This window comes from Anser anser (genome assembly GCF_964211835.1).
Source record: "Anser anser genome assembly, chromosome: 5".
Lineage (NCBI taxonomy): Eukaryota > Metazoa > Chordata > Aves > Anseriformes > Anatidae > Anser > Anser anser.
This window is the reverse complement of record NC_139725.1, coordinates 58,473,147-58,494,552: the sequence shown is the minus strand read 5'-3', so window position 1 is coordinate 58,494,552 and position 21,406 is coordinate 58,473,147. Positions and strand designations below refer to the sequence as shown.

Here is a 21,406-nt window from a genome sequence, read left to right as displayed (position 1 = left end):
TGTACACAAGTGGACTTTCTGTGCCCTTTTCTTGCCCTGAATAGTGCTTGGAGTTCCATCTGCAGTTTGTATCACCTAGGAAAAACTCTTACAGTAGGGTGTTGCCAGATTTAAATAGTAGCTTGAGAGATTTCATTTGGAAGCTCTTATCACTGAAGTCACTCATTGTCCATGCTTACCCTTACTGCGGTTGCTTACTCTCAATATTTACTCAAACAAGTGTATAATTTGTTGTGCTATAACTGCCTCATCTCCTAGTACTGAGGCCTTTGTATCAAGATTAAAATACATAAATACAAAGTTGACATTCATAAAGATGTCAATATTTGGGCTTGGTAGTTCCGTAATCTTGCATTTTAGAATCCATTTGTCCCATGCAACTGCTAAAATACTTTGTGCATGTGTGGTCTCAGCTAACTGAGGCTGGCGGTAGCAGTGCTGCTGCTGTCTGTGTGGGCAAGGCAGGATGCTTGTGAGAGTGTATTGCAGCAGTGGTCATAATTATCTGTAGCTCCACAGGGGATAAGGATAAGCAGGATACAAAGAGAACGGTCCCTTGATAGTCCTTGGTTCACGTGTATGTTTCTTCAAAAAAGCAGCATACTAGCTAGACAAAGTATTCTATGAAATGCTTGTTAAAGATGTCTTGCTTTCATTATAGAAAATGATGAAACGGGAATAAGCTGGTTGATGTATGTAATAGTCAATGCTCTGGTAGGCTTATATCGTTTAGCAATTTTACAGTAAATTAACAGTATACTGTTTTATTTTTAAAATGACACTGGCACCAGAGAACGTTTATACTAATATCTCAGCTACTAGATTATGCAGATCTTGTGACTTAATAGGAACAAAAAGGAGGCAAAAAGAGTCTCAGATCAAGATAAAGCTGTTGGTTGTCAGTATGTGGGTGTGGTATGTTTGGCTGCCTTGAAAAATAAGCTATTTCCTACGGATTATGTTCCAGTTTTTTTTAATATTTCCTTTGGGACACTTTTTTTTAAATTGGCCTTCCTGTAATGAACTTTGCAAGGCAAAGGAAAATTCAGTTACACAGTAGATCTTTATCACTTAACATTTTCTTTACTAGGCTTTCTCTTAACCAGTTGAATACTTTGGATTTGAATTTACATGTTGGTATGCTATCAAAATCATCACCTGTTGAATTTACCTTTTTAAAAAAAAAATAGGTGAAGACTTGTTAATAGAACGAGTGGCGCATGCTGGCATGATCAACCCAGAAGATCGATGGAAGACACTACAGTTTAATGGTCCTGTTGCCCATTTTGAAGTACAAATAAGAGTGAAGTGTGATGAAAATTACTACAGTGCTCTGTGCAATAAATTTTGTGGCCCTAGAGATGATTTTGTCGGTCACTACACATGTGATCAAAATGGAAACAAAGCCTGCATGGATGGTTGGATGGGAGAAGAATGTAAACAAGGTAGTATTTTTTTACTTCATTTTAGTTTAGTTCTATTGTTAATATAATAGAAACCCTTGCAGTGGTTGATACATGTAGTATCAGTGCTGTTGCATATTTTAACTCATATAGATGTTGTCCTTTGAATACAAGTCTTTGTCAAAGCAAAACTTTTTCTTGTTACTTCCTCTTGAAATAAGTTTGAAAGATGATGTTGTTAAAATAACACAGGAAAAACTCATCCTTTTGTGAAGAGTGAAGCCCAGGGCAGGGTACAGTGTGTGCTGTTGGGGGTACACAACATACTTAGAATTCAAAAACACTGAAACAACTTTATGCTAACTAACTCTTTTCAGAGGTGATGTTTCTTCAAAGCAAAATGTACCATGCTTGTAACAAAGCAAAATGTACTATGTTTGTAAACATGAGGCTTTTTGAACAATGATGGTAACAGTAATACTGTAGACTTTTAATCTTGTAAAAATTCCCGTAATGTTTTCACAAATGAAAAAGTTTAAAATTTAATATATGCACAGCTGAAAGCTTTTTGATAGCTCTTAACGTGAACAGAAATTCAAGTATAATAATCTTTCTTAATGGACCACTAATCTTCTATCAAATCTTTGTTTTGCATTTAGTCTCTCAGTGAGTAATTAGTGCTAAATACTTGTCATACTCATCTTTCTGTTGAGGGCTTCTTGTTTTTGTTTTGTTTCTTTTCCTCTCTAGTAAAAAGCTGTTAATGAGGGGGAGACCATCTTTAGGTCAAGAAATGTGTATGTCTTCTGAAGCTTGGGATTTCTAACATAATATCAAATTGATTAAAAAAAAAAAAAACTATTTGATAAATATGCCAATTCAGATGCTCTTGTTGCAAACCTATTTAGTTTGGTAGCAACGTTTTCAGTGAGATACCTTGAGTTATTTTTCACAAAGCTGCAGTGTTGGTGTCTTACGAAATAGCTAGCTAGAAGCTAGGTGTATTGGAACATGCCCAGAGACGATCTGCTTTGCATAAGCAACAAGTAAGTTACACCACAAAAGCCCTAGCTGAACAGTTCTGGATTGCCGCTATACCAAGGGATATCTAGCTGCCCAGACTAACTGAAGACTAAAACTTTTTGTATTTGCAGCTGTCTGTAAACAAGGATGTAATTTGCTCCATGGGGGTTGCAGTACACCTGGGGAATGCAAGTAAGTCTGCATGCTTGAATATTTTACTTCTAAGTACTGATATTTCTAGTGTTTTCCACGTATGCTGCTACTCTTAAAGGGCTTACTTTAAAATTGAAAAAGTCTGTACAAAAGCATGGATGCAACTAGATATGAAGTAGACATCACATGTAAGATACTGTTTTGCAACGCTGTTATATTTTTATGCTTATAGGACTTGAACAGATATGCTTCTTGCATTTATTATATGAGAACCATCCTTTTCTTTTTCCAAAATCCTTAGGAACTTGGATCTTGATATACTGTTTCTTTGCCTTTTAAAAGGGTAACTTGCTCTTTAAGAATGGCTGTTATGACTAGGAAATGCTCATAGTACTAGAACACTCAATGTGTGTATCATCACCAAAATATAATAGACTTTTTCTCAAAGAAGCTTTGCTGGGTAGTAATGTTATAGCAGCAAACTAAGCTTCAACCTAAACTTTATACCCCAATTGAATGTTCTTGGTCCCTGAATATGAGAGAACGGTGTCTGAAATGTTTGTGCAACTTTGTGATTAAGTAGACTCTGATAGCAGAGAAGAGTTGATTGTTTCCTTGTTGAAGATGCATCTAATGCAGTAGGTCATGGGGAAACAGGTGCTACATTTATGCTGGGTATTGAAGAAATGAGACTGGTCTGCTTGCAAATTGGTGATTCTTTGTAAGTTCTTAACTTTACCTCTGGTCAGTTTTAAGCTATATTGAATCTTTGCTTGGGTTGATGTAAGACTTAATGGCTGTGAGAACGCCTGAGAGCTGACAAATATCATTGAGTCAAGCTCTGATAGTTTAAGGCAATTCTGATTCGTTCTCCTACTAGCAAACACTGACCATCAGGGAAGTGGCAGAAGTTGGATGCAGGTAGCCTAGTTTTGTTTGCAGTGCTGGTGTGTGAGCTGTGACAGCTGATGTGAACAAGTCCCATTCTGCTGGAGAACTGACAGTTTCTGGTAGTGGGGTATGGCAGATAACAGAATCCCAAATATAACATAATCCTAAATCATTGCATTGGAATGACTTTATACTAAATGATATACACCTGAAATTTGTCAGATGCTGCTGATTTGTGCAAGATTGTGTTGTAGCTCTTGAACCTGACTGCAAATTCTGTGTTAATACCAGTATGCGGAGTACATTGGTGTTGTGCATATGGTGTTTTACTTCTGAAGAGCTAAAAAATCTCCCTTAAAGATAAATCTCCCTTAAAATGATTATTCAAGGCAGATATTATTCAAGGCAGATATTTATCTAAACCATGGTTCTGTTTTTGTAAGACTATTTTTAATGGTATTTAGGATCTCTTCCTATTAAATATTTTGCGTGTGGTTTTAAGTATTATGGGTTCTTCTTGCTCTTGGTGATCTTTACTTAGTAAGAAGTACTCCTTTTTTTGAGGTTTCCAGGAACCCTGAATCTTTGCTGAACTCTGCTTTATGTAGGGGTTTTCGGGGCCCTGTGCCTAACTGAGTGTCTTAGGAGCCTGTGAATATTTGCTTCTGAAATGCAAAGAGCCTTTGAATAAAGACAAACAAGCTTAAGCAAATGTAAAAAGTTGTGGGTGTGGGGGTGCAGTTTCGTTGTGAACTTTCATTTCTCTCAGTGATACCACCTGTGTCAGGAAGGATAGAAGTTGGAGAGGAGGAGGAAGGCTTCAGGAGTGGAATACAGAGCCCTTGAAGATGATCTGGGTTCTTGTGATACCTTTTTTTAAGGTGTCTTTGAATAAGGAGTCTCAGGAGCAAAGCCTTCCCTTACAGAGTCTCACTGACATACATGGAAAAGCATCTAGTAGTGTAAGGTCTAGGTGCTCCTTCTAATCGGTCCAGCTAAACAAAGCTTATAGAAGCTTCTATAGAAGGACTTTGACCAAAAATCTCACTACTTTGTTGGATGGATTTTATTATCTGAAAAAAGTACTGGGGGAAAGAATAAGGGACTTACTGGTCCAGATGGTTTGTATACCGTTTATTTTCCTTGCTTCTTAACACAGGTCTGCTTAAGCAATAGACTGGTGGTCAGCATGTTGAAGGAAAATACTGACTTTTCTATGTATGGCCACTGTATTTCCACTATTGCAGAAGACTCAGCTCTCTTTAAAAGTGATTTGTTTGCTGGAGCTCTGTCCCACAGATATCTCTAGTTTGTATTTTGTAGTGGTTACTAGGCTATGTAAAAAGCGGAACTTCTAACCCAAATGGATAATACTTTCTATAGAAAAATGATTCTGAACTAAAAATAAACAAGGCTCAGAGATGTGACCTTTATCTCCAGCAGTACAAAGGAAGCTGTTATTTAAAAAAAACTGTTTGGTGCTATTGAATTATAATCTAGATTCCTCCTTCCTGGTTTTTGGACAGTTGCCACTGTCATTTAACAGGTGAAAACAATGTCCTTTTTTTAATTCAGAAGGAAAATGAAAATGTGAGAAAAACATGGGTGTGAGATGTATGGAAATCTACTGGTGCCAATAGCTCCTTTGTTGCCAAAGTGTGCAATGGCATTTATAAATAGAGATGGAAAACGATTTCCATCTTCATCTTGTATGAACATGCAAATAACTTAAGCGGTGGCTCTGAGGCATCAGCCTAACTCTCATAGCCACGCTCTACCCTCCATGCTTTGATTTTTTCCAAAGTAATTTAGAGCTGTTCTTGGATTAAATGTTCTAGCAAAAACAAATATTAAATATAGCTAAATGACTGCAGACTGCTAATAGCTGATAGGCAATTAGCTAAAACTGGATCTCATCAGTTGAACAAGTTCAGGTACCCATTGTTTTGAAGAGGTTATGGTGAAGTTGGCTATTTATTTGCATTTTCATCAAATAAATTAAAAATAGTAGATTTTAAGACAACGTGATGTAGGAAATTTTGTGGTATCACTGAGTCTAGGTGATAGGCTTTTGGTTATTCTGAAGACAGCTCAGAAGTAACTTGATGAAAAGCGAACAAAATGACATCCTTGAGGAAAGCAACTTAGGTGAATCTTGCAAACATGGGAAAATGCAGTCATTTTAAAACAAAAAAAACAGCCATGAACTCTGTCCATTTCCAGGTTCAGTGTTTGACAGCTGTGAACTTTTTGGCCTGCAGTGGGAGACCAAATGGTCTTGTTGGTTGGTTGACTTCACCAGACCAAAGTACTAGGAAAGACTGTTTAAGAAGCAGCACTGCCAAGCTAAAAGAATTGATGCTTTATGTATGTTTTTGCATCATTTTGGGTGCTGTATTAAACTATCTAAAGAAGAACGAAGTTATCTAATGACTTATAACTGGGTTAGGCTCAATCATGTTAGGAAATTATCAAAGTGAACATAGAGAAACCACAAATTGACAATCTCCTTCCTTGATTAAAACTGCTGACTGGTACCACTCTTAAACTGTCAGTAGGCTGCTTAACAGCTTAATCTTTTACTTCCTTGTGATCCAGAGTGGTATGGGCTTGGCAGACGTTCAGTTATGCCTCATGTCTGTTCTACATTGTCATATTCCTGCTGGGATGGTGTATTTTCTGAAGCCTCTCTCCTTTTCCTTTTTGTCTTTGAATACTCAAATGTCTCTTCGAAGCAAAAAGGGGTCAGATCTCAAAAACTGCTCTGCTTGTGCTCAGCTGCATCTCTGGAACTGTGGTAGGCCCTAGGTTATGTCCTGGGAAATGCAGATCTTTTTCCATGCAACTGTGATACAAAAGCTTCTTCAGAACATGTAGGCTAACTGGAATGAATGAGAGCTGAGATCGTTGACAGTCCTCTAAAATGAATTTGTGCAAGCTGGGCAAAGCAAGCAGACAACTTTTAAAACTTCTGATGCAAATTAATTGTTTAACTTCTGTACTTCAGGCTGTCTTACTGTAGAATTGCTTTTGAACTACTTGTGGTAAAATTTTGGCTTTACAATGCTGGTGATTTATTAGTTTATATGGAATCGGGTACTTGTTTCGGTAGGGCGAATGTAAGATTTCTCAAGCTTGCTGTCCTAACCCACGCCATGCCTTCTGTAGTCCTTGTATTCAACTTTAGCCCTGCTTGTGAGGTTGGGTTACTGTGTCCAGAGGTTTCTGCAGGTGCTGTGGACCTCATCCCAAGTGTTTGTGTGCACTTAATCTGTTGCTGTAAGAGCCAGAACAGGCTCAACTATCTTTCGGTGTTTTCCTTCAAGACATGCAGGGACAAAATCCTGAGTTGCGAAATGAGCTGCTACTACTACCTGAGGTGTTGGAGTAATAGTGTTCTGGAGATCCTTTGTTAATTGTTAGAGGCTTTCAGTCTTCCCTTCCTTTTGAGTAGGAGGCCAACTGATATCACTAATCTCTTGTTTGTGTTTTCATAACAGTTGGATGGATAATGCTGTTAGCAGTGATATTGAGGAGCTCTGCTTAAACTACAGAAAAAAATGGATTCTAGTAAATTTGTACTTGGTTACAGAGGTCTGGTGGGGGATTTTGAAGCAGGTCATTATTGAAGGACTCTGTAGAGAGTTAGCAAGAGATCTTAGAGGACTGGGAAAAAAACTGCTTCTAAAGGTGGGGAGGAAGTTAAGAGCGTGAACTTCTACGCTAGTTAGCTCAGATTCAAAATCTAAACACCTAGAAAATGCTCACAGATGAGTTACTGGCTAACCAGGACTTGTCAAGAGCAGATCTGAAACCATGTGGCTTCCTTCCACAGTGGCTCCACAATGTAATATCCATTGGTGAGAAATCTCCTAAGCCAATCTCAACAGTGAACTAGAAGTCTTGTTTGAGCTGTGTGCTAGCTGCTACACCATCTGACCTTTTCAGTTCCTGCAGTGTTGGACTGACTATGATCCTTAAAGAGCTGGTAGCTGTTATTCCTGCAGGAGTCGGCTTGGTACCTGAACATCTGCTCCCATCTCCTCTTTCACACAAGATACTTTATCTTGGTTTCCAGTTTCAAAGGATTTGTAAAATTATTACTATTGCTGCTCTCATCATATAAGTAAGTGCCTGTTACCATAGCCAGTATGATTGTACTACGCCTCTCTCTAAGCTTCCTGGGGGTGCTGGCAAATATTTCAAAAATAAGCATATTAAGTTAGGAACAAAGTATGGGATTCATTTTTGTCTTAATTGGTCAAGGACCTGAGGCACATTCTGCACTGTGCATTAAATAGGTAGTGGATAGAAAGGCACAGAATATATTCCAATGAGTACTACTTCCCAGTAGAAAGCAAGTGAGCTCAGGGAATATGAACATGTACAATCTTAACCTATCTGGTAGCAGGTAGTGCAGACAAACTAGAACAGTAGATCAAAAGCTTTATTGTTGAGAACCTGATATTCATGCTAAAACCACTTCAGTTTTGCTTTCAGACTAGCTCTAGTCTGTTCCAGTGGACTGAATACGTGTTTGCAGCTGGAAGACATGAGGTTTGCTCCTGGCATACTGTCTTATGTTACCTTAGCTTAACCTGAAAGGAATCCAGTTCCTTTGTTCCGAAACAGCTCTGTGATGTGAACCAACACACCATCAACAGGAATGATCGGGTGGTTCACTGAAAAAGCATGTTCGTGATAGGAACTAGCACAAATGTAGACACACCCTTAGATCCACTTAACTGCAAGTTGACTGAGCAGCCTTCCCCATGTGTTCTGGGTAAACAATGTTGAACCATCCCCTCCATCATCTTCACAAAACTAAGTAAGGTATTGGAGCAAGAATGTTAGCTTTCAATGGCTTTATTATAGGAGAAACAAATTTGTAGAGAAAGGCTTGCATTTTTTGGTCCAATAAGAGCTCTGGGAATGAGAGTAAAAGTAGTTGAGCTTTCAGGTAACTGAAGGATTTGAGTATACTAATGAGCATCTTTTCCTGTTCACAGAACTGACTATCATGTCTATTTCAAAGGCAGGAAAGGGGAGAATGCATTTCTGTGGCTTTACCAAATCCTAGTGAGTACCATACTGGCTATAATACTGAATCTGGATGCTCAGAATTATAGGATCATCTAACAGACCGCCTTGCTCCATGCTATGCAACTATCTATTGAAGCATTAAACAGACTTTCTTATAGTTATTTTAAGTAAATAACTAATATAAAGCTATTGTTCTGGCCTATGCAACATCATCCTGTTCACGTCATCAGAAGATTCAGTGGTTTTCCATTTAAGAGGGTTATTTTTCCCCCACCCCAAATGATGCGTTTTGCTTCTGTTCTTAATGTCACTGTTTTGCTTCATTTTCCTGTGTTCAGTTTTTGGCCACAGATTCTAAAATGTGTGGGAGAAGCTCCCTGCAAAAAGCCTGTTTAAAAAAAAAAAACACACGTGTAAATCACGTCACAATGATTTTTCCTCCTATGTTTATAGGATATGCAAGATACCAGTAAGGTGGTAATTAAAGGCTTGTACCACTTTGTGGATATCCTCCTGAGGATTTATTATTTTTGGGCTATGTACTTTGACCTAGACTTCAGAAGTAGTTTTGATTTCTTTTCGTGCTGTTGATGGTGTAGGTCTACTTACATATTAGTTGCCAGCAAAGCTCTGTAGCCAGGTGTAGAACAGAATTTAGATATCCTCTTATGTATCACAAGCTTTTTCATAAGGCTAGCTGGAGTAGATTAGTGATTGGAGGAAGCCTGTGATACGCATGTTTTCAAGTGAACATCATGCAGAAAGTCCAGGACTCTCAAATAAATAATAGAAGTGATCGAACCGGGAGAACAGACCATGCATGAAGGTGGTATAAAACAGCTGAACGAATAAAGTTGGCTGTTGAGAGCACTGTGGCTTCTTGGTACTTAACAGACTTCTTTTTGGATAAAGAGTGAATCATACAAGGTGCTGAGGGACTGTTTTTTGGACTATCAGGGGCTGGGTACATCACTTCACCTTTCCATATCGCTGCTGTAACTGCCACGGGAGGATTATCATGAAATTGTGGAGAGCAGAAAAACTCTGGAGTCCCCTAGTCCCACCTTCTGCCAAAAGTAGGTCTGATTAGACCAGTAAACCAGATTGCTCATAAATACTGTTAATGCTGGTTTGCATACAGCAGTATGGAATCTTCTGAACACCTTGTGGCATCTGATTCAGAGATGCTCAATTTTAATCTAGCTCTTACTATATAATTAACACAAATGTGCTCAGAGGAAAAGAAGGACCAGTATCAGTTCTTTTCTTAATTATAACTGTTTCAGAAGAACAAATAAAAAGCATAATTCTGTAAGGACAATTCCTATTTTATGGGATTCCTATTTTACCAGTTTAGCTTTTTAATAGCCCCAGAAAAAAGGGAAAAAATATATTTTTCTTTTTCTTAGCCTATAAGTACTTATGCATCATTGAACTGTGCATAGTGACACATGCTTCTGTGGGATTTCTTGATAATGAAATTTACTGCTTTAAAAGCACTGTAGAAGATCCTTCTTTATCCTGGAATTCAGCTGTTTGAAGCCCCACTTGCTTATTTTTAACTAAGCATATATACTATGAGTTGAATTACTGTGGCTTTATCTAATTGTCAACAAAAACCGCTTTTTCCTGTGCGGTTGCAGCTTCTCTAATCTGAAGACTGAATTGTTATCTCAAAGCCTTGCTAATGTTAGCTCCTGTCACCTCCCCTGTCCCCAGCCTTGTACTTAAATTCTTGTTTTCTGTTGCCACCAGACGTTCACCTAAGGAAAATGGAAGCTGTGAAGTACATTTGTAGAACTGTCAGGATCTTTTCTGCAAGTTCTCAGCTTCAAGATGACTAGCAACTCTTCTCTTATTCCTACTGCACTCCGTGTTAATCCTGACCTGAAGGGAGGCTTTGGTCTGGGAGCAGATGCCTGTGCTTCAGCCTTCCATCAGGAAGTTACTGAACTGTAACAGTCTATTTATGGTAGCTGCTTTGTACTGCTAATAGCCAGCAAAGGCTAAGATTAAGTAAGCAATTTCTGATTTTGTTTTGCGTTTGGTTGTGGAGAGGAGTTGGAGCAGATGAAGTCAGCAGAGGGGAAGGACGAAGGAAGTAGAATCTTGATGCCAGTAAGGATTTTCTTTGTCCATTGTACAATGGGAATCTTTAAGTTCTCTAAATTTGGCTTTATTATCTATTCAGATGTGTAAAAGTTAGGATTGCAGAAGCTTCCAACAAGTTGTTCTCAATATGGGTTAGGGGATGGGAGAGGGACAGGCGAATGGATGGGGAAGAAGTAACTTCACCCTGCCATTAGCTGTGCTAGCAGTTTCCTTTGTTTTTTTTATAAAAGTGGTCATTACTTGAAAAGGAATTCTGTTTTTTTAATAGGTATTGTTACTTCTATATCTGTGCCTTTTTTTGCTTCTATTTTTTCTGCCATGTTTTGACTTTGATCTTTACCTCATATTGCAATGTGCCTACTTTTGTATTGGTTTCGTTTTATTGATCCCATCTTGCTTTGAGTGAGCTGAGATCTATTAAATGTTATCTTATTAGAAGGAAGTGAAATTAAAGCTGTTCTAGCACCTGCTAATGTAGGATGCGACCAGACTTCCTGTTCAAGAGGAAATCCTAATTTATTCTTCCTTGTAAACTGAAGGCTGATCAGCTTACCACATAGTAACCTTTTGACTTGTAAACATTGTGTTCCTTTGATTGGACTGCCTTTAGCTTGTAGAAATGATTTCCCTTGGGCTTGGTGGTAACTTTAACAGTAACCTTCATATTCTTCGTGCTGAATATCGTGAAAAAGCAGCAATCCTTTACTGCTGAACCAATTCTAATGTCGAGTCAAACATACCTGCAAATTCAAGGAGGTGTTTAAAATGCTCTCAAGTTTGAAGAAGGTGGCTGTATTTTTCTTTGCACTCCTAATCTTCAGTGCAGTGTTAAACAAAGAAATTTTATCTATTGGATATAGAAAACAAATGGAGTTGTTATGATTATCTGCTTTGTGATGCAGTCTTTCAGCCCTTGAAAATGCTTGTTACGTGTGGGTGGGGAGTTGGCTTAGGCTGGGATAGTCATGGTGAATCACTGGCAGTAGTGCCAGGTTTGGCATGGATGCAGATTTGGGCTGGGGCCAGTAAAGTGAGTTAGAGCTTTTTTTAATTGTTTATTACCAGCCCCTGAAAAGACGTTTCTGTCCCTGAGAAGGAAGGAAGAGATCAAATTTAGCAGGAGCAGTATTTGTTTCCTCTTACTGCTAATACAGCAGAAGAAAACTGCTTCTAAAGTATGTGTGTTTCCCAGGCATGTTCTCCTGAAAGCTTAATGTAAAGAGGCAGTCGGCTGCCTCTGGGCTGCATGGACGATTGAGGCTGTCCCGTATGGATCCTGCAACTCTGGGGTTGTGAATGAGGAGGAGATGGCAGGACTGAGAATTCAAAGTAGTTCTAGAGCTTTATGCAATAAAATAATTGTCTTGCAAAGATCTGCAGTGGGATTCCTTCTGCCTATGTAAATAGTAGAAATTTAATATGCTGCCAGCATAGTCCGGTCTATTCCTCTGGGGATTGATACTGCTTACTGAAATGGTGGAACGATTCACAGGGAACCAAGACTTAGTTTTTTCTCTTTTCTTTTCCTATACCCAAAAGACTTAAGAGCTTGTCTATTTTTTTTATGGTTCTTGAAGGGTTCTTGAAGCATGGTGGTATTACGAAGGTGAGGTATTCTTAAGAAAAAAGGTTTCTAATGCTTTTTCCCTGCCAGGCATATCTCCACTGGCATGCCTGTGCCCAGCTCCCATTCAACGTGTTTTTATGCATCTTTTTGTTGCTAATATGGCTTTCAAACTGTTTATAAGAAACACTTTCATAAGAACAGGCAGAAATACTTTTTTAGCCCAACAGAGTAATCTTACTATTTCTGTTTGGTTAGAATGTGTGTGAAACATACTTGGAAAAAAAAAAGCCTGATTTTTTTTTCTGTTTTCTAAAGACCTAGGCCTTTAATACTTTCCCTGTAGTATAAACAGTTGCTTTGTTAGCATAATTCTGGGCACTGTTACAGACAACATAATCTAATGTGGTTCCGTAAGCCTACAGTCTTCTTTTGAAAAGTAGTTGTATCCTTCTTTATACGCTGATCACCAGTTCTGTCTCAGTGTGAGATGACTCAGAACATGGGATTCCTTGTGAAAGGACACAGATTTACGTATGGTTCTCAGCACGCGTAGTGCTTGGTGTGGTTTGTTGCCATGGTGTGTAATGTGGTTGAGCAAGGTGAGTTCCAGTAAAGGTTTTCAACAGGACTAGTACGTACCTACTAAATGGCAGAAATTAAAAGATCTGTTGCACATTGAACAGCTGACTTTGTTCTTGAGGAGTAAGTGTAAGTGGTAAGTGTAGTGTTCTAAATACCTGTAATGCTGATAATTAAGCATCATGTTGCTAACTTTTAACATGTGAACTTACATCTTAGGTGTCATTATGGTTGGCAAGGACAGTTCTGTGATGAGTGTGTCCGCTACCCAGGCTGTGCTCATGGGAGCTGTAATGAACCATGGCAGTGTAATTGTGAAACCAACTGGGGTGGCCTGCTCTGTAACAAAGGTACTTAACATTAATTTACAAAAAAAAAAAAAGTAAAGTTGCATGATTAACTGATAACTCATTAACCATTTCTTTCCTGCTGGTGTGCCACAACCTGAGTGTTTCTGTCCCTAATTCTTTTATGACAGATGTTACCTAAGTGTTGTAAGTATAGGAAGCTCAAGACAAAAGTCTTAGAATGATCTGGACTCCTCTAACTTATGCAGTTCTCTTCTGCTCATCCTTCCCTGTTAGTGATGAATTGATAGCCTAGCTAATAGAGTATGGGGATGATATGGGTGAATGATGTTCAAGCTAGAAGGGCATCTGTACACCTGACTAGGGACTAAAATGATAATATTGAGATCGATGTCACCCTATTAATTGATGCTTTTCTCTGTCCAGATCTGAATTATTGTGGAAATCACCATCCCTGCCTGAACGGTGGAACCTGTATGAATACTGAACCAGATGAATATCGCTGTGCTTGCCCAGATGGTTACTCTGGAAAGAACTGCGAAATTGGTAATTCCGGATATTGCACGTGTTCTGAAACAGTTTTTATTCAGAGCTATACTCTAGTTAGCCTGATGGTACTCTTATATGTTCATTGTTGTGCTTTTTGTGGAGTGGAGGGACTGTTGTCTCTTCCAAAAATTAGCTTTATTTCCAAGGGGGGAAATGTGAAATATGAGGGCATGCAACTTGTATGCCAACTCTATCTTGTCTTAGTCTGGCTATTCAAAAATAAAAAAGCCCACTAGAAATGACAAATTCTGCCATGGTCTCCGTTGGATTTAGAAAAGACTCAGAATGTTTCCTTCCCCTTGGCTTCTTCACTTAATCCAAACATGAAATTGATCTGTGGTCTTCTGAACATGGGTTAGAGGTGTACTTTTCTCTGTCACTTGCCTTCCTGCTATGTTTTTCCTGTCTTTTGACTTGCTTGCAAACCTGCATCTTATGCAAGTTGCAGACTGAGGAAAGTAGTAGTGATGCGCATTTCAGTTTTAACTATGGTGTGGCGTGGTGGGGTTTTTGGCCAAATTTTTAGCTGTCTGAATGTGTTGACTGTCATTTTTGATTAACTGAAACCTCATTATAAATCCCATGTTAAAAGAATTCTAACATTTTGATTAACAATGCAGATGTTAACCACTATGGAAATGTGCTTGAGCCCTTCTATAGAGTCACCTTGAGCATAGCCTAAATGAATGGATAAGTGTCTTCCCTGCTCCCACTGCCAAAATGGAAGAACACATTTAAACTGTAATTCTGATGAAGTGTGCCTTTTTGACTACAATCCAACAGATATTTTGCCAGTGCGAAACTGCATCCTGTCTCATGATGCTACAGAGATAGCTCATTGTCTTTCATGCACACCTGTGTGTGTTCCATGCAAAACCCAACATTTTTATGTGCTGTAGGCTGTTCTGATATTTGAAGACTTTTCTTTGACTTCTCTGTATTTGATTGGGTAAAGGGACAAGTGTGCAATACCATAACTTTATCTTTCTAATTTTACTCAAAGACTTCATGTTTGGAAAAGAATGAAAAATTTTGGGTAGTCTTTTTTTCCACTTGCAGTATTCAGTTGGATGTTCTACAGTTACTTTTTTTTTTGCTGCAATGGATTGTTAAATCCTTTATTTTTTATTTTTAAAATGTGGTATTAGTCTTCTCATGTGAATTTTATTGTTAATTACAAGTGTAGATGGAAACAACACAATTTTTCTTCCACTTAACCTGTTTGGGCTTTAAGTTCACTAAATTTTATTATCATCATCAGGTTTTCACATTTCTCAGGATATAGATCTTATTTGAACTTCTATAAACTGCTGTGTGATATTTATGATGCTATCAAGACTTGAATTTTGATTCAGCTGGTGGAACACATTGCAAATTTTTGGCTAAGATAGATGAAATACTGTCTTAGCTTGCCCTGAAAGCTGTAGAGAAGAAACTTGGCTCTCTGGATGAGGGGGTGGTGATAAAGTGGGATAAGTTTCACAAGTTCTAGACTAATTATTAGCAGTAGATTGGATTATGAGCTGTTTTAGGCACTAGTACGTAACAGCCAAGACAAAATAAATTCATTTTGAGTTAGATAACACACCTAAAAAAAAAAAAAAGGGCCTCTTTAAAACAGAACTACTATCAAAATTAGAAAGTCTCACCTAAAAAGGGATTGCTTTTCACTTTCCAAAAGCTTTTCTTTGGCTTCTGAGAGGAAGTAGTATCAAGTGATGGCATACTTGTCCTTTCACAACTCTATTGATACTTGCTGCAGCTTCTGCAAGTGTTAGGCAGCCCTGCATGGAGTAACAGCAGGCAGCATGGCCTATAGAGAGCAAGTAGCTCTCTTTGCTGTTTCCAAGGAAGGATATTAGAATGAAGCTAAACAGACCTTTGATACTTAAACTGTTACTACTGTTCAGACTTGCATGCAACATATCTGTTTTGTCTCACTGAAGCTTAAAAAAAAAAGGTGCTGAAGCACTCTGGAGGTAGAAAGAAGCATGTGGCTGGAAGCAGTAGATTAATGGGGAATTCTCCAGCTGCTAGATACAGAGGTACGGGTAACCTGTCTACCCTCAGGCTTCCTAAGACTTAAAATATGACACACCTTCAGTAAAATCTTGTTACAGTCTCATTCTGTGAATCTATTAGTCTCTCTGTATGTGGGAGACGAAGGCTCCAAACTTTACTTTTGAAACATGTAAGTTCCCTATTTGATATTGGAAGAGTATATAGCAATATTTTTTTTCCCTCTTTCTTCCCAGCGGAGCATGCTTGTGTATCTAATCCCTGCGCTAATGGTGGAATTTGTCATGAAATTTCATCAGGCTTCAAGTGTCACTGCCCATCGGGGTGGAGTGGACCAACATGTGCTATTGGTGGGTATGCATTTACTGGTGGCTGACCCCTTGGGTTGGAAGGGCTGATAAAGCTTGCTTAGTAATCGTGCTCCGCGGGTATGGAATTTGGCGGTAGCCTTTTGCCTTCCCTGGCGTTTAACAGCTGTGCATTGGGAGACTCTGAAAAGATTAAAGGTACTGTGTGACCTGCAGTATGAAAATCAATATGTATTTGATGCAGTTTAGAAGTGCAAGTTATCAAAAGTATTGCCAGATCATATTACCTACTTCTAAATTTTTTTAGATGCATATGAAGAAACGCTCTGTTGCCAAAGGTTCTAGGACAATTTCTAATTATTTAGCTAGACTAAAGCAAAATAAAATGGGTTCATTTTACAATATATAAACATGGACATAGACTTTTCTCATCTTACTTTAAGAAGATGAGAATCTTCCAAGTAAAAAATTAGGTCAGAGCTGTTAGTCTCTTCCCAAGCTTTTGTACACCATCCCCATTCCCCTTGCAAAATAACTTAAACCCAAGTTAAGCCAAATTTTAAACCATGTAATGGAAGGCATGCTCTGACTTCACAGATATTGATGAATGCGCATCTAACCCTTGTGCTCAAGGAGGGACCTGTATTGACGGTGTTAATGCATTTGAGTGTATATGTCCACAACAGTGGATTGGAGCAACATGTCAGCTAGGTAAGTAACTACCTTCTGTAGTGAAGGCCACTGAAGAGTATTAAATAATGAGCAGCTCTATTTGATATGATTGTTATTGAAGTAGGCACTGAAGATGTGTGCTGTTATTGATATCTTAGATCCTCTTTAGGTCTTAAAAAAAAAAAAAATTTCAAGTGAACCTGTAACTATAAAAATCCCAGATTAAGCTTGTTTATAATAGCTCTTCTAGAGTGCCCAATAACTCCTCTGTCTCAAAATACAGCATTGGTGATGGTAGCTCCTACTTAATGGTGGCAGAAAGTGACTGTCAGCTTATGGAGGCAAGGATGGGATTTGCCCTGACTAACTTATTACCTTTTTGAGTTTTGGCAAAGGGAAAAGTAAGATAACATGCATGTGCTATTATAGATGAGTGTGCATAAAAAACCTAGGGTATGTAAATAGCTTTAGTGCCCTACCAGTGTATTTAAGATGAGCTTCTGATGCTTGGATTGCATGGAAACTGCTTGGTGCTGTGGTAATCTGTTTCTGGGTTTGTTCTTTATTCTCTTCTTTCTTTTATCTTCTTTCACAGATGCTAATGAGTGTGAGGGAAAACCCTGTGTTAATGCTTACTCTTGCAAAAATCTCATTGGTGGATATTACTGTGACTGCATTCCAGGATGGACAGGAGTAAATTGTCATATCAGTTAGTATTTCTTTAGTATTTATGTTGTATGTAGGATGTTTTATTCTCTTCTTAAAAGAGGCCTAATAATCAATGGTAGTATAGATACTTATACAAGAGGAAAATAGTTGTCAGGATTTTCTTAACTTCTAGTGAAGTAAATTGAAAGTACCATTAGATTTAGAAATGTAATAGGTGTTTTTTAAATGAAACTGAATTTATGTAACTCTAATTGTCTTCCTAGAGCAAGACTACTCACCCCTGATTCTGAATATCATGTTCACTTTTGAATACTTTTTAGCTGAAACTTTAGATATGAAATTAGCTAATACCAGTTGATTTAACTTCTATTACAGAGTTCTAAATTCTTTAAAATAAGACTGTCTTAAGATGTCAAGCGTCCTTGCTTTACATTGAAACATCTTTTTTGAAAATCACTTGTTCTGCTTTTTTATTCTAGACTTGTATTTTAGGGCTTAGTCTTATAAATTCTAATACCTTGCTTATTTTATCCTTAGATATTAATGACTGTCATGGACAATGTCAACATGGAGGGACTTGTAAGGTAACTCTTGATTACATACCATGTTGAAAATAAATTTTGTTCTGACTAGTTATGAATTCTGTAGTTTCACCTATAGATGGGCTAAACAAGGCTGAAAGGTAAGATATGTCAGAAGCTTAGTGTTTCACTTGCGGACTCTGCTGACAAAATTTTAACAAAATGATTTTGTGGTGCTACTGCTGTTCACAAATTCAGAATATAGAAACAACTTGAATTCTTCTGTGCACGTTTTATCGATAAACAAGTCTACCCACTTTTGTTCTTTTCTCCTCCTTGTAGGATGAAGTGAATGGTTACCATTGCTTATGCCCTCGTGGTTTCACAGGAAAAAACTGTGAGATAGAAACAAATGAGTGTGAAAGCAGTCCGTGCCAAAATGGAGGCCGCTGCAAAGACCTAGTGAATGGGTTCACTTGCCTGTGTGCACAGGGCTTCTCAGGAGTCTTCTGTGAGGTGAGGCCAGTGGTGACACTACTGCAGTAGTCTTCATGGATTGAATTCTTGAAAGAAATGTAACTCCAGGTTTAAATTAGAGTAATGCAAGGCCTAAGGCATTACTGAGTGATGTAGGTGATACTTGACACTCTCAATAAGCAAGCCCGTTGTTCATTGCTATCACAGTACCTACGAAACTTGAAGGTGCAGCTTGATAAACTTTAAATTGATGCATATAGGTGTTGAATCTCCTAAATGTTTTAAAGCTGTAAGTATTCCTTAACCTTGAAAGACTTTTTGAAATTTTCAAATCTTCAGGAGCTGTCCTCTTGTTACACTAAATGTTTTAGGCCTTTGTCTTACGAACTCTGAAGCATATAACTGATACACCTTTCAAGTGATCCTATTACTGTTGGCAGGAATAGGCACAGGCAGGTAGATACATAAGTATTGGCTCTCAGAACTTCCAGGTCTACATCGTTGTGGAAAGGTGTAGTGCTATTACTGATTAAGTATTCAGATCTTAAATACTAAAGTGCTGTTGATAACTCCTAATTAAAATACTTAATGATAATGAAGATCTACTTCTTCCTAGGGAGGATGCTAGTTTTTTTCTCAATGTAAAATTATATTGCCCAAGTGTGTATATTCTGGCTTTCCTAAATAACCAATTAAGCATTACAGTTGGAAGACAGCATCTACTCAAGGCATTGTATTAGAAGTTTGCTGGATTTCTTCCAGAATTTTTCATGGAGGACATTGGAGTGTTTTCTGGTACATGCTGAAGAATGTTTATTGTAAAGTATTTGTATTGTCTTCCTTTTATTGAAAATTAAAAAGGGTTATAGATACTGACAAGTTTAATAAAATTGGTGTAGTACCTAATAGCTCCTAATGTAGTACCTAAATAGCTAATTTTCTACGTAAGGGTCGTATCTCAAGTGTATCTCTACTCCTTGCTGGTTCATACCATAATATGTAATTAAAGTTTTAGTAGATCTGCTCAAATAATAGAGGAAGAATTGGCTGCTTGCTATGTGTGTTGCAGGAAATATCTACCATTGATTCCAGATGCTAAAGTACCAGCCACTGACTTGCATTGGGAAGGGGAAATTTATATTAATGGAAGGAAACAAATGATAGTTAAGATAGTATGATAGTTAGGTCTGAGAAGGATTCTCAGATCTCTTGTTTTCTATAGTCTGCTTTAAATGTTTTATATTAGAGTGCTAATAGCTGGCTGAAAATTTCCATGGGAGTTGGAATTGTACATGCTGTGCTGAATTAATGCTTAGACGACTGGGGTTCCTTCTGTTTTATTTAGGCTTGATTTTTTTCTTTTCAACTGCAGAGTTGTTTTAAAAAAAGTGATCAAATACGCTATTGGACTTGGTTTAGACTTCTGTAAGATTGAGAAAGTTTTCCTTTCTCATGAGATGTGAAGAGGAAAAGACTGACTTGAGGGCAGGAATACGGTCTGTAAGAATAACAGTTTGGGGGAAAGAAACTGCTATAACAATATAGGCTCAAAATCATCAATGCAGCCTGAAAAGCTAATTCAGGGTGTGGCCAGTGGTGGTCTTCTGTGGCAATCTAAGATGTAGAAGCAGAATTTTTTTCCTAAAAGGATGCTTCTGTTAAAGGTTATGTTGTGAAAGCTAGGTTTAGTGTTAAATTCAAAAAGCAAATTCTCAGAAGTGTTCAGAATGCGCTTTGCATTTCTGTATGCAAATCAGCATGATAGATATTATTTGTAAGGGTAAGGCCCTGGCCAACTTAGTCTAATGAGAGTTTCTTTGAGCAGGAGGTGGGAGTAGATGATCTCCAGAGGTTTCTTCAAAGTTGCGTGGTTCGATAACAAATCGTGTTAGTTAAGGTGGGAGGAGAATTGAATTGCTCTAGAGAATACATTTTTAGAAGGTTGTGTGCATTTTAAGAGTCTTGTAGAGGCAAGTTAAGTGCACTGGTATATAACTTGAGTTATAGCACATAGCACGTGGGTGTAAAGGGCAGAGAAATGACGGATAATGATCTAGAGTAGTCACACTGCAATCTCTTAATGTCTTATTCTGTGTTAAGTTATTGTGAATATGCTTATTCAGCCTCCTTCAAAGGAATATCTTTAATTGGAGAATCAGAAACCCTTTGTAATAGGATTCATTAAAGTTTAAAAAAAAAAACAAACACTGAAGTTTCCCTCTGTATTGCAGGATGGAATGCAGTGTAGAAAATCCATAAATGTTAAAACTTGAGGTTCCTTATAAATTAGCTTCGTCTGTCTCTAGCAACACAGATAAAGCTGCTTATTTCTGGGAAATGAAGCTGCTGCTGCTGCTAACTGGTCTCTCTTACAGATGGATATTGACTTCTGTGAACCTAACCCTTGCCAGAATGGGGCTAAATGCTATGATCTGGGAGGAGATTATTATTGTGCCTGCCCTGATGACTATGATGGAAAGAATTGTTCTCATCTCAAGGACCACTGCAAGAACAATTCTTGTAAAGGTACCTGCTCTTGTCCAGAAACCTGTCTTAATGTATTGGTGATACAGAAAAAAGTAGTATTTGTGAGAATAGCATAACACAAAATCATTTTTATTGTACCTGGACCTGATGAAATAGAGTGAGAAGAAAGTGCTTGTAACAGTCCTTACTTATAAAGGGGTAGAGAAGTAACATAATTATGTTTTTAAAAGTTGACTGGTCTTAATCATTGGATAACTTTTTTTAAAAAAAAAAAGTGATATGGATTCTTATGATCTGATGGTTTACTTCTCTTTCTTAGTAATAGACAGCTGCACAATAGAAGTCTTCACTAATACTACCCAAGAAGGAATCCGTTTCATTTCATCTAATGTTTGTGGGCCTCATGGACGGTGTATTAGTCAGCCAGGAGGGAATTTTACCTGTGCCTGTGAAAGAGGCTTTACTGGAATATACTGTCATGAAAGTAAGTGGGAGTTTCTTTTAAGAGAATTTTTGATCTAAACCTCCTTAAAGTTTTTCTGCTTTGAAGCTCTACAACATGAAGTAAAACATGAGGATTTTAAGAGTTGCACAGAGCACTGTTTCCAGTGTACTGCTTCAAGTT

General features: G+C 37.9%; 1 protein-coding gene across 3 annotated transcripts in view; it reads left to right on the top strand.

Annotated features, from left to right (window-relative positions):
• The window catches only part of JAG2 (jagged canonical Notch ligand 2), a 68,479-nt gene that overhangs the window by 29,960 nt on the left and 17,113 nt on the right, over positions 1–21,406 (top strand). For 2 of the 3 annotated variants that reach the window (XM_083838144.1, XM_083838143.1), the window contains exons 4-14: positions 1,191–1,445; positions 2,558–2,618; positions 12,991–13,121; positions 13,506–13,625; positions 15,884–15,997; positions 16,553–16,666; positions 17,223–17,336; positions 17,834–17,880; positions 18,160–18,333; positions 20,670–20,820; positions 21,101–21,265. In XM_083838144.1, coding sequence (XP_083694270.1) covers positions 1,191–1,445; positions 2,558–2,618; positions 12,991–13,121; positions 13,506–13,625; positions 15,884–15,997; positions 16,553–16,666; positions 17,223–17,336; positions 17,834–17,880; positions 18,160–18,333; positions 20,670–20,820; positions 21,101–21,265 — 1,446 coding nt within the window. The remainder of the gene's footprint in view (positions 1–1,190; positions 1,446–2,557; positions 2,619–12,990; positions 13,122–13,505; positions 13,626–15,883; positions 15,998–16,552; positions 16,667–17,222; positions 17,337–17,833; positions 17,881–18,159; positions 18,334–20,669; positions 20,821–21,100; positions 21,266–21,406) is intronic. The other variant, XM_083838145.1, reaches the window with a different exon arrangement.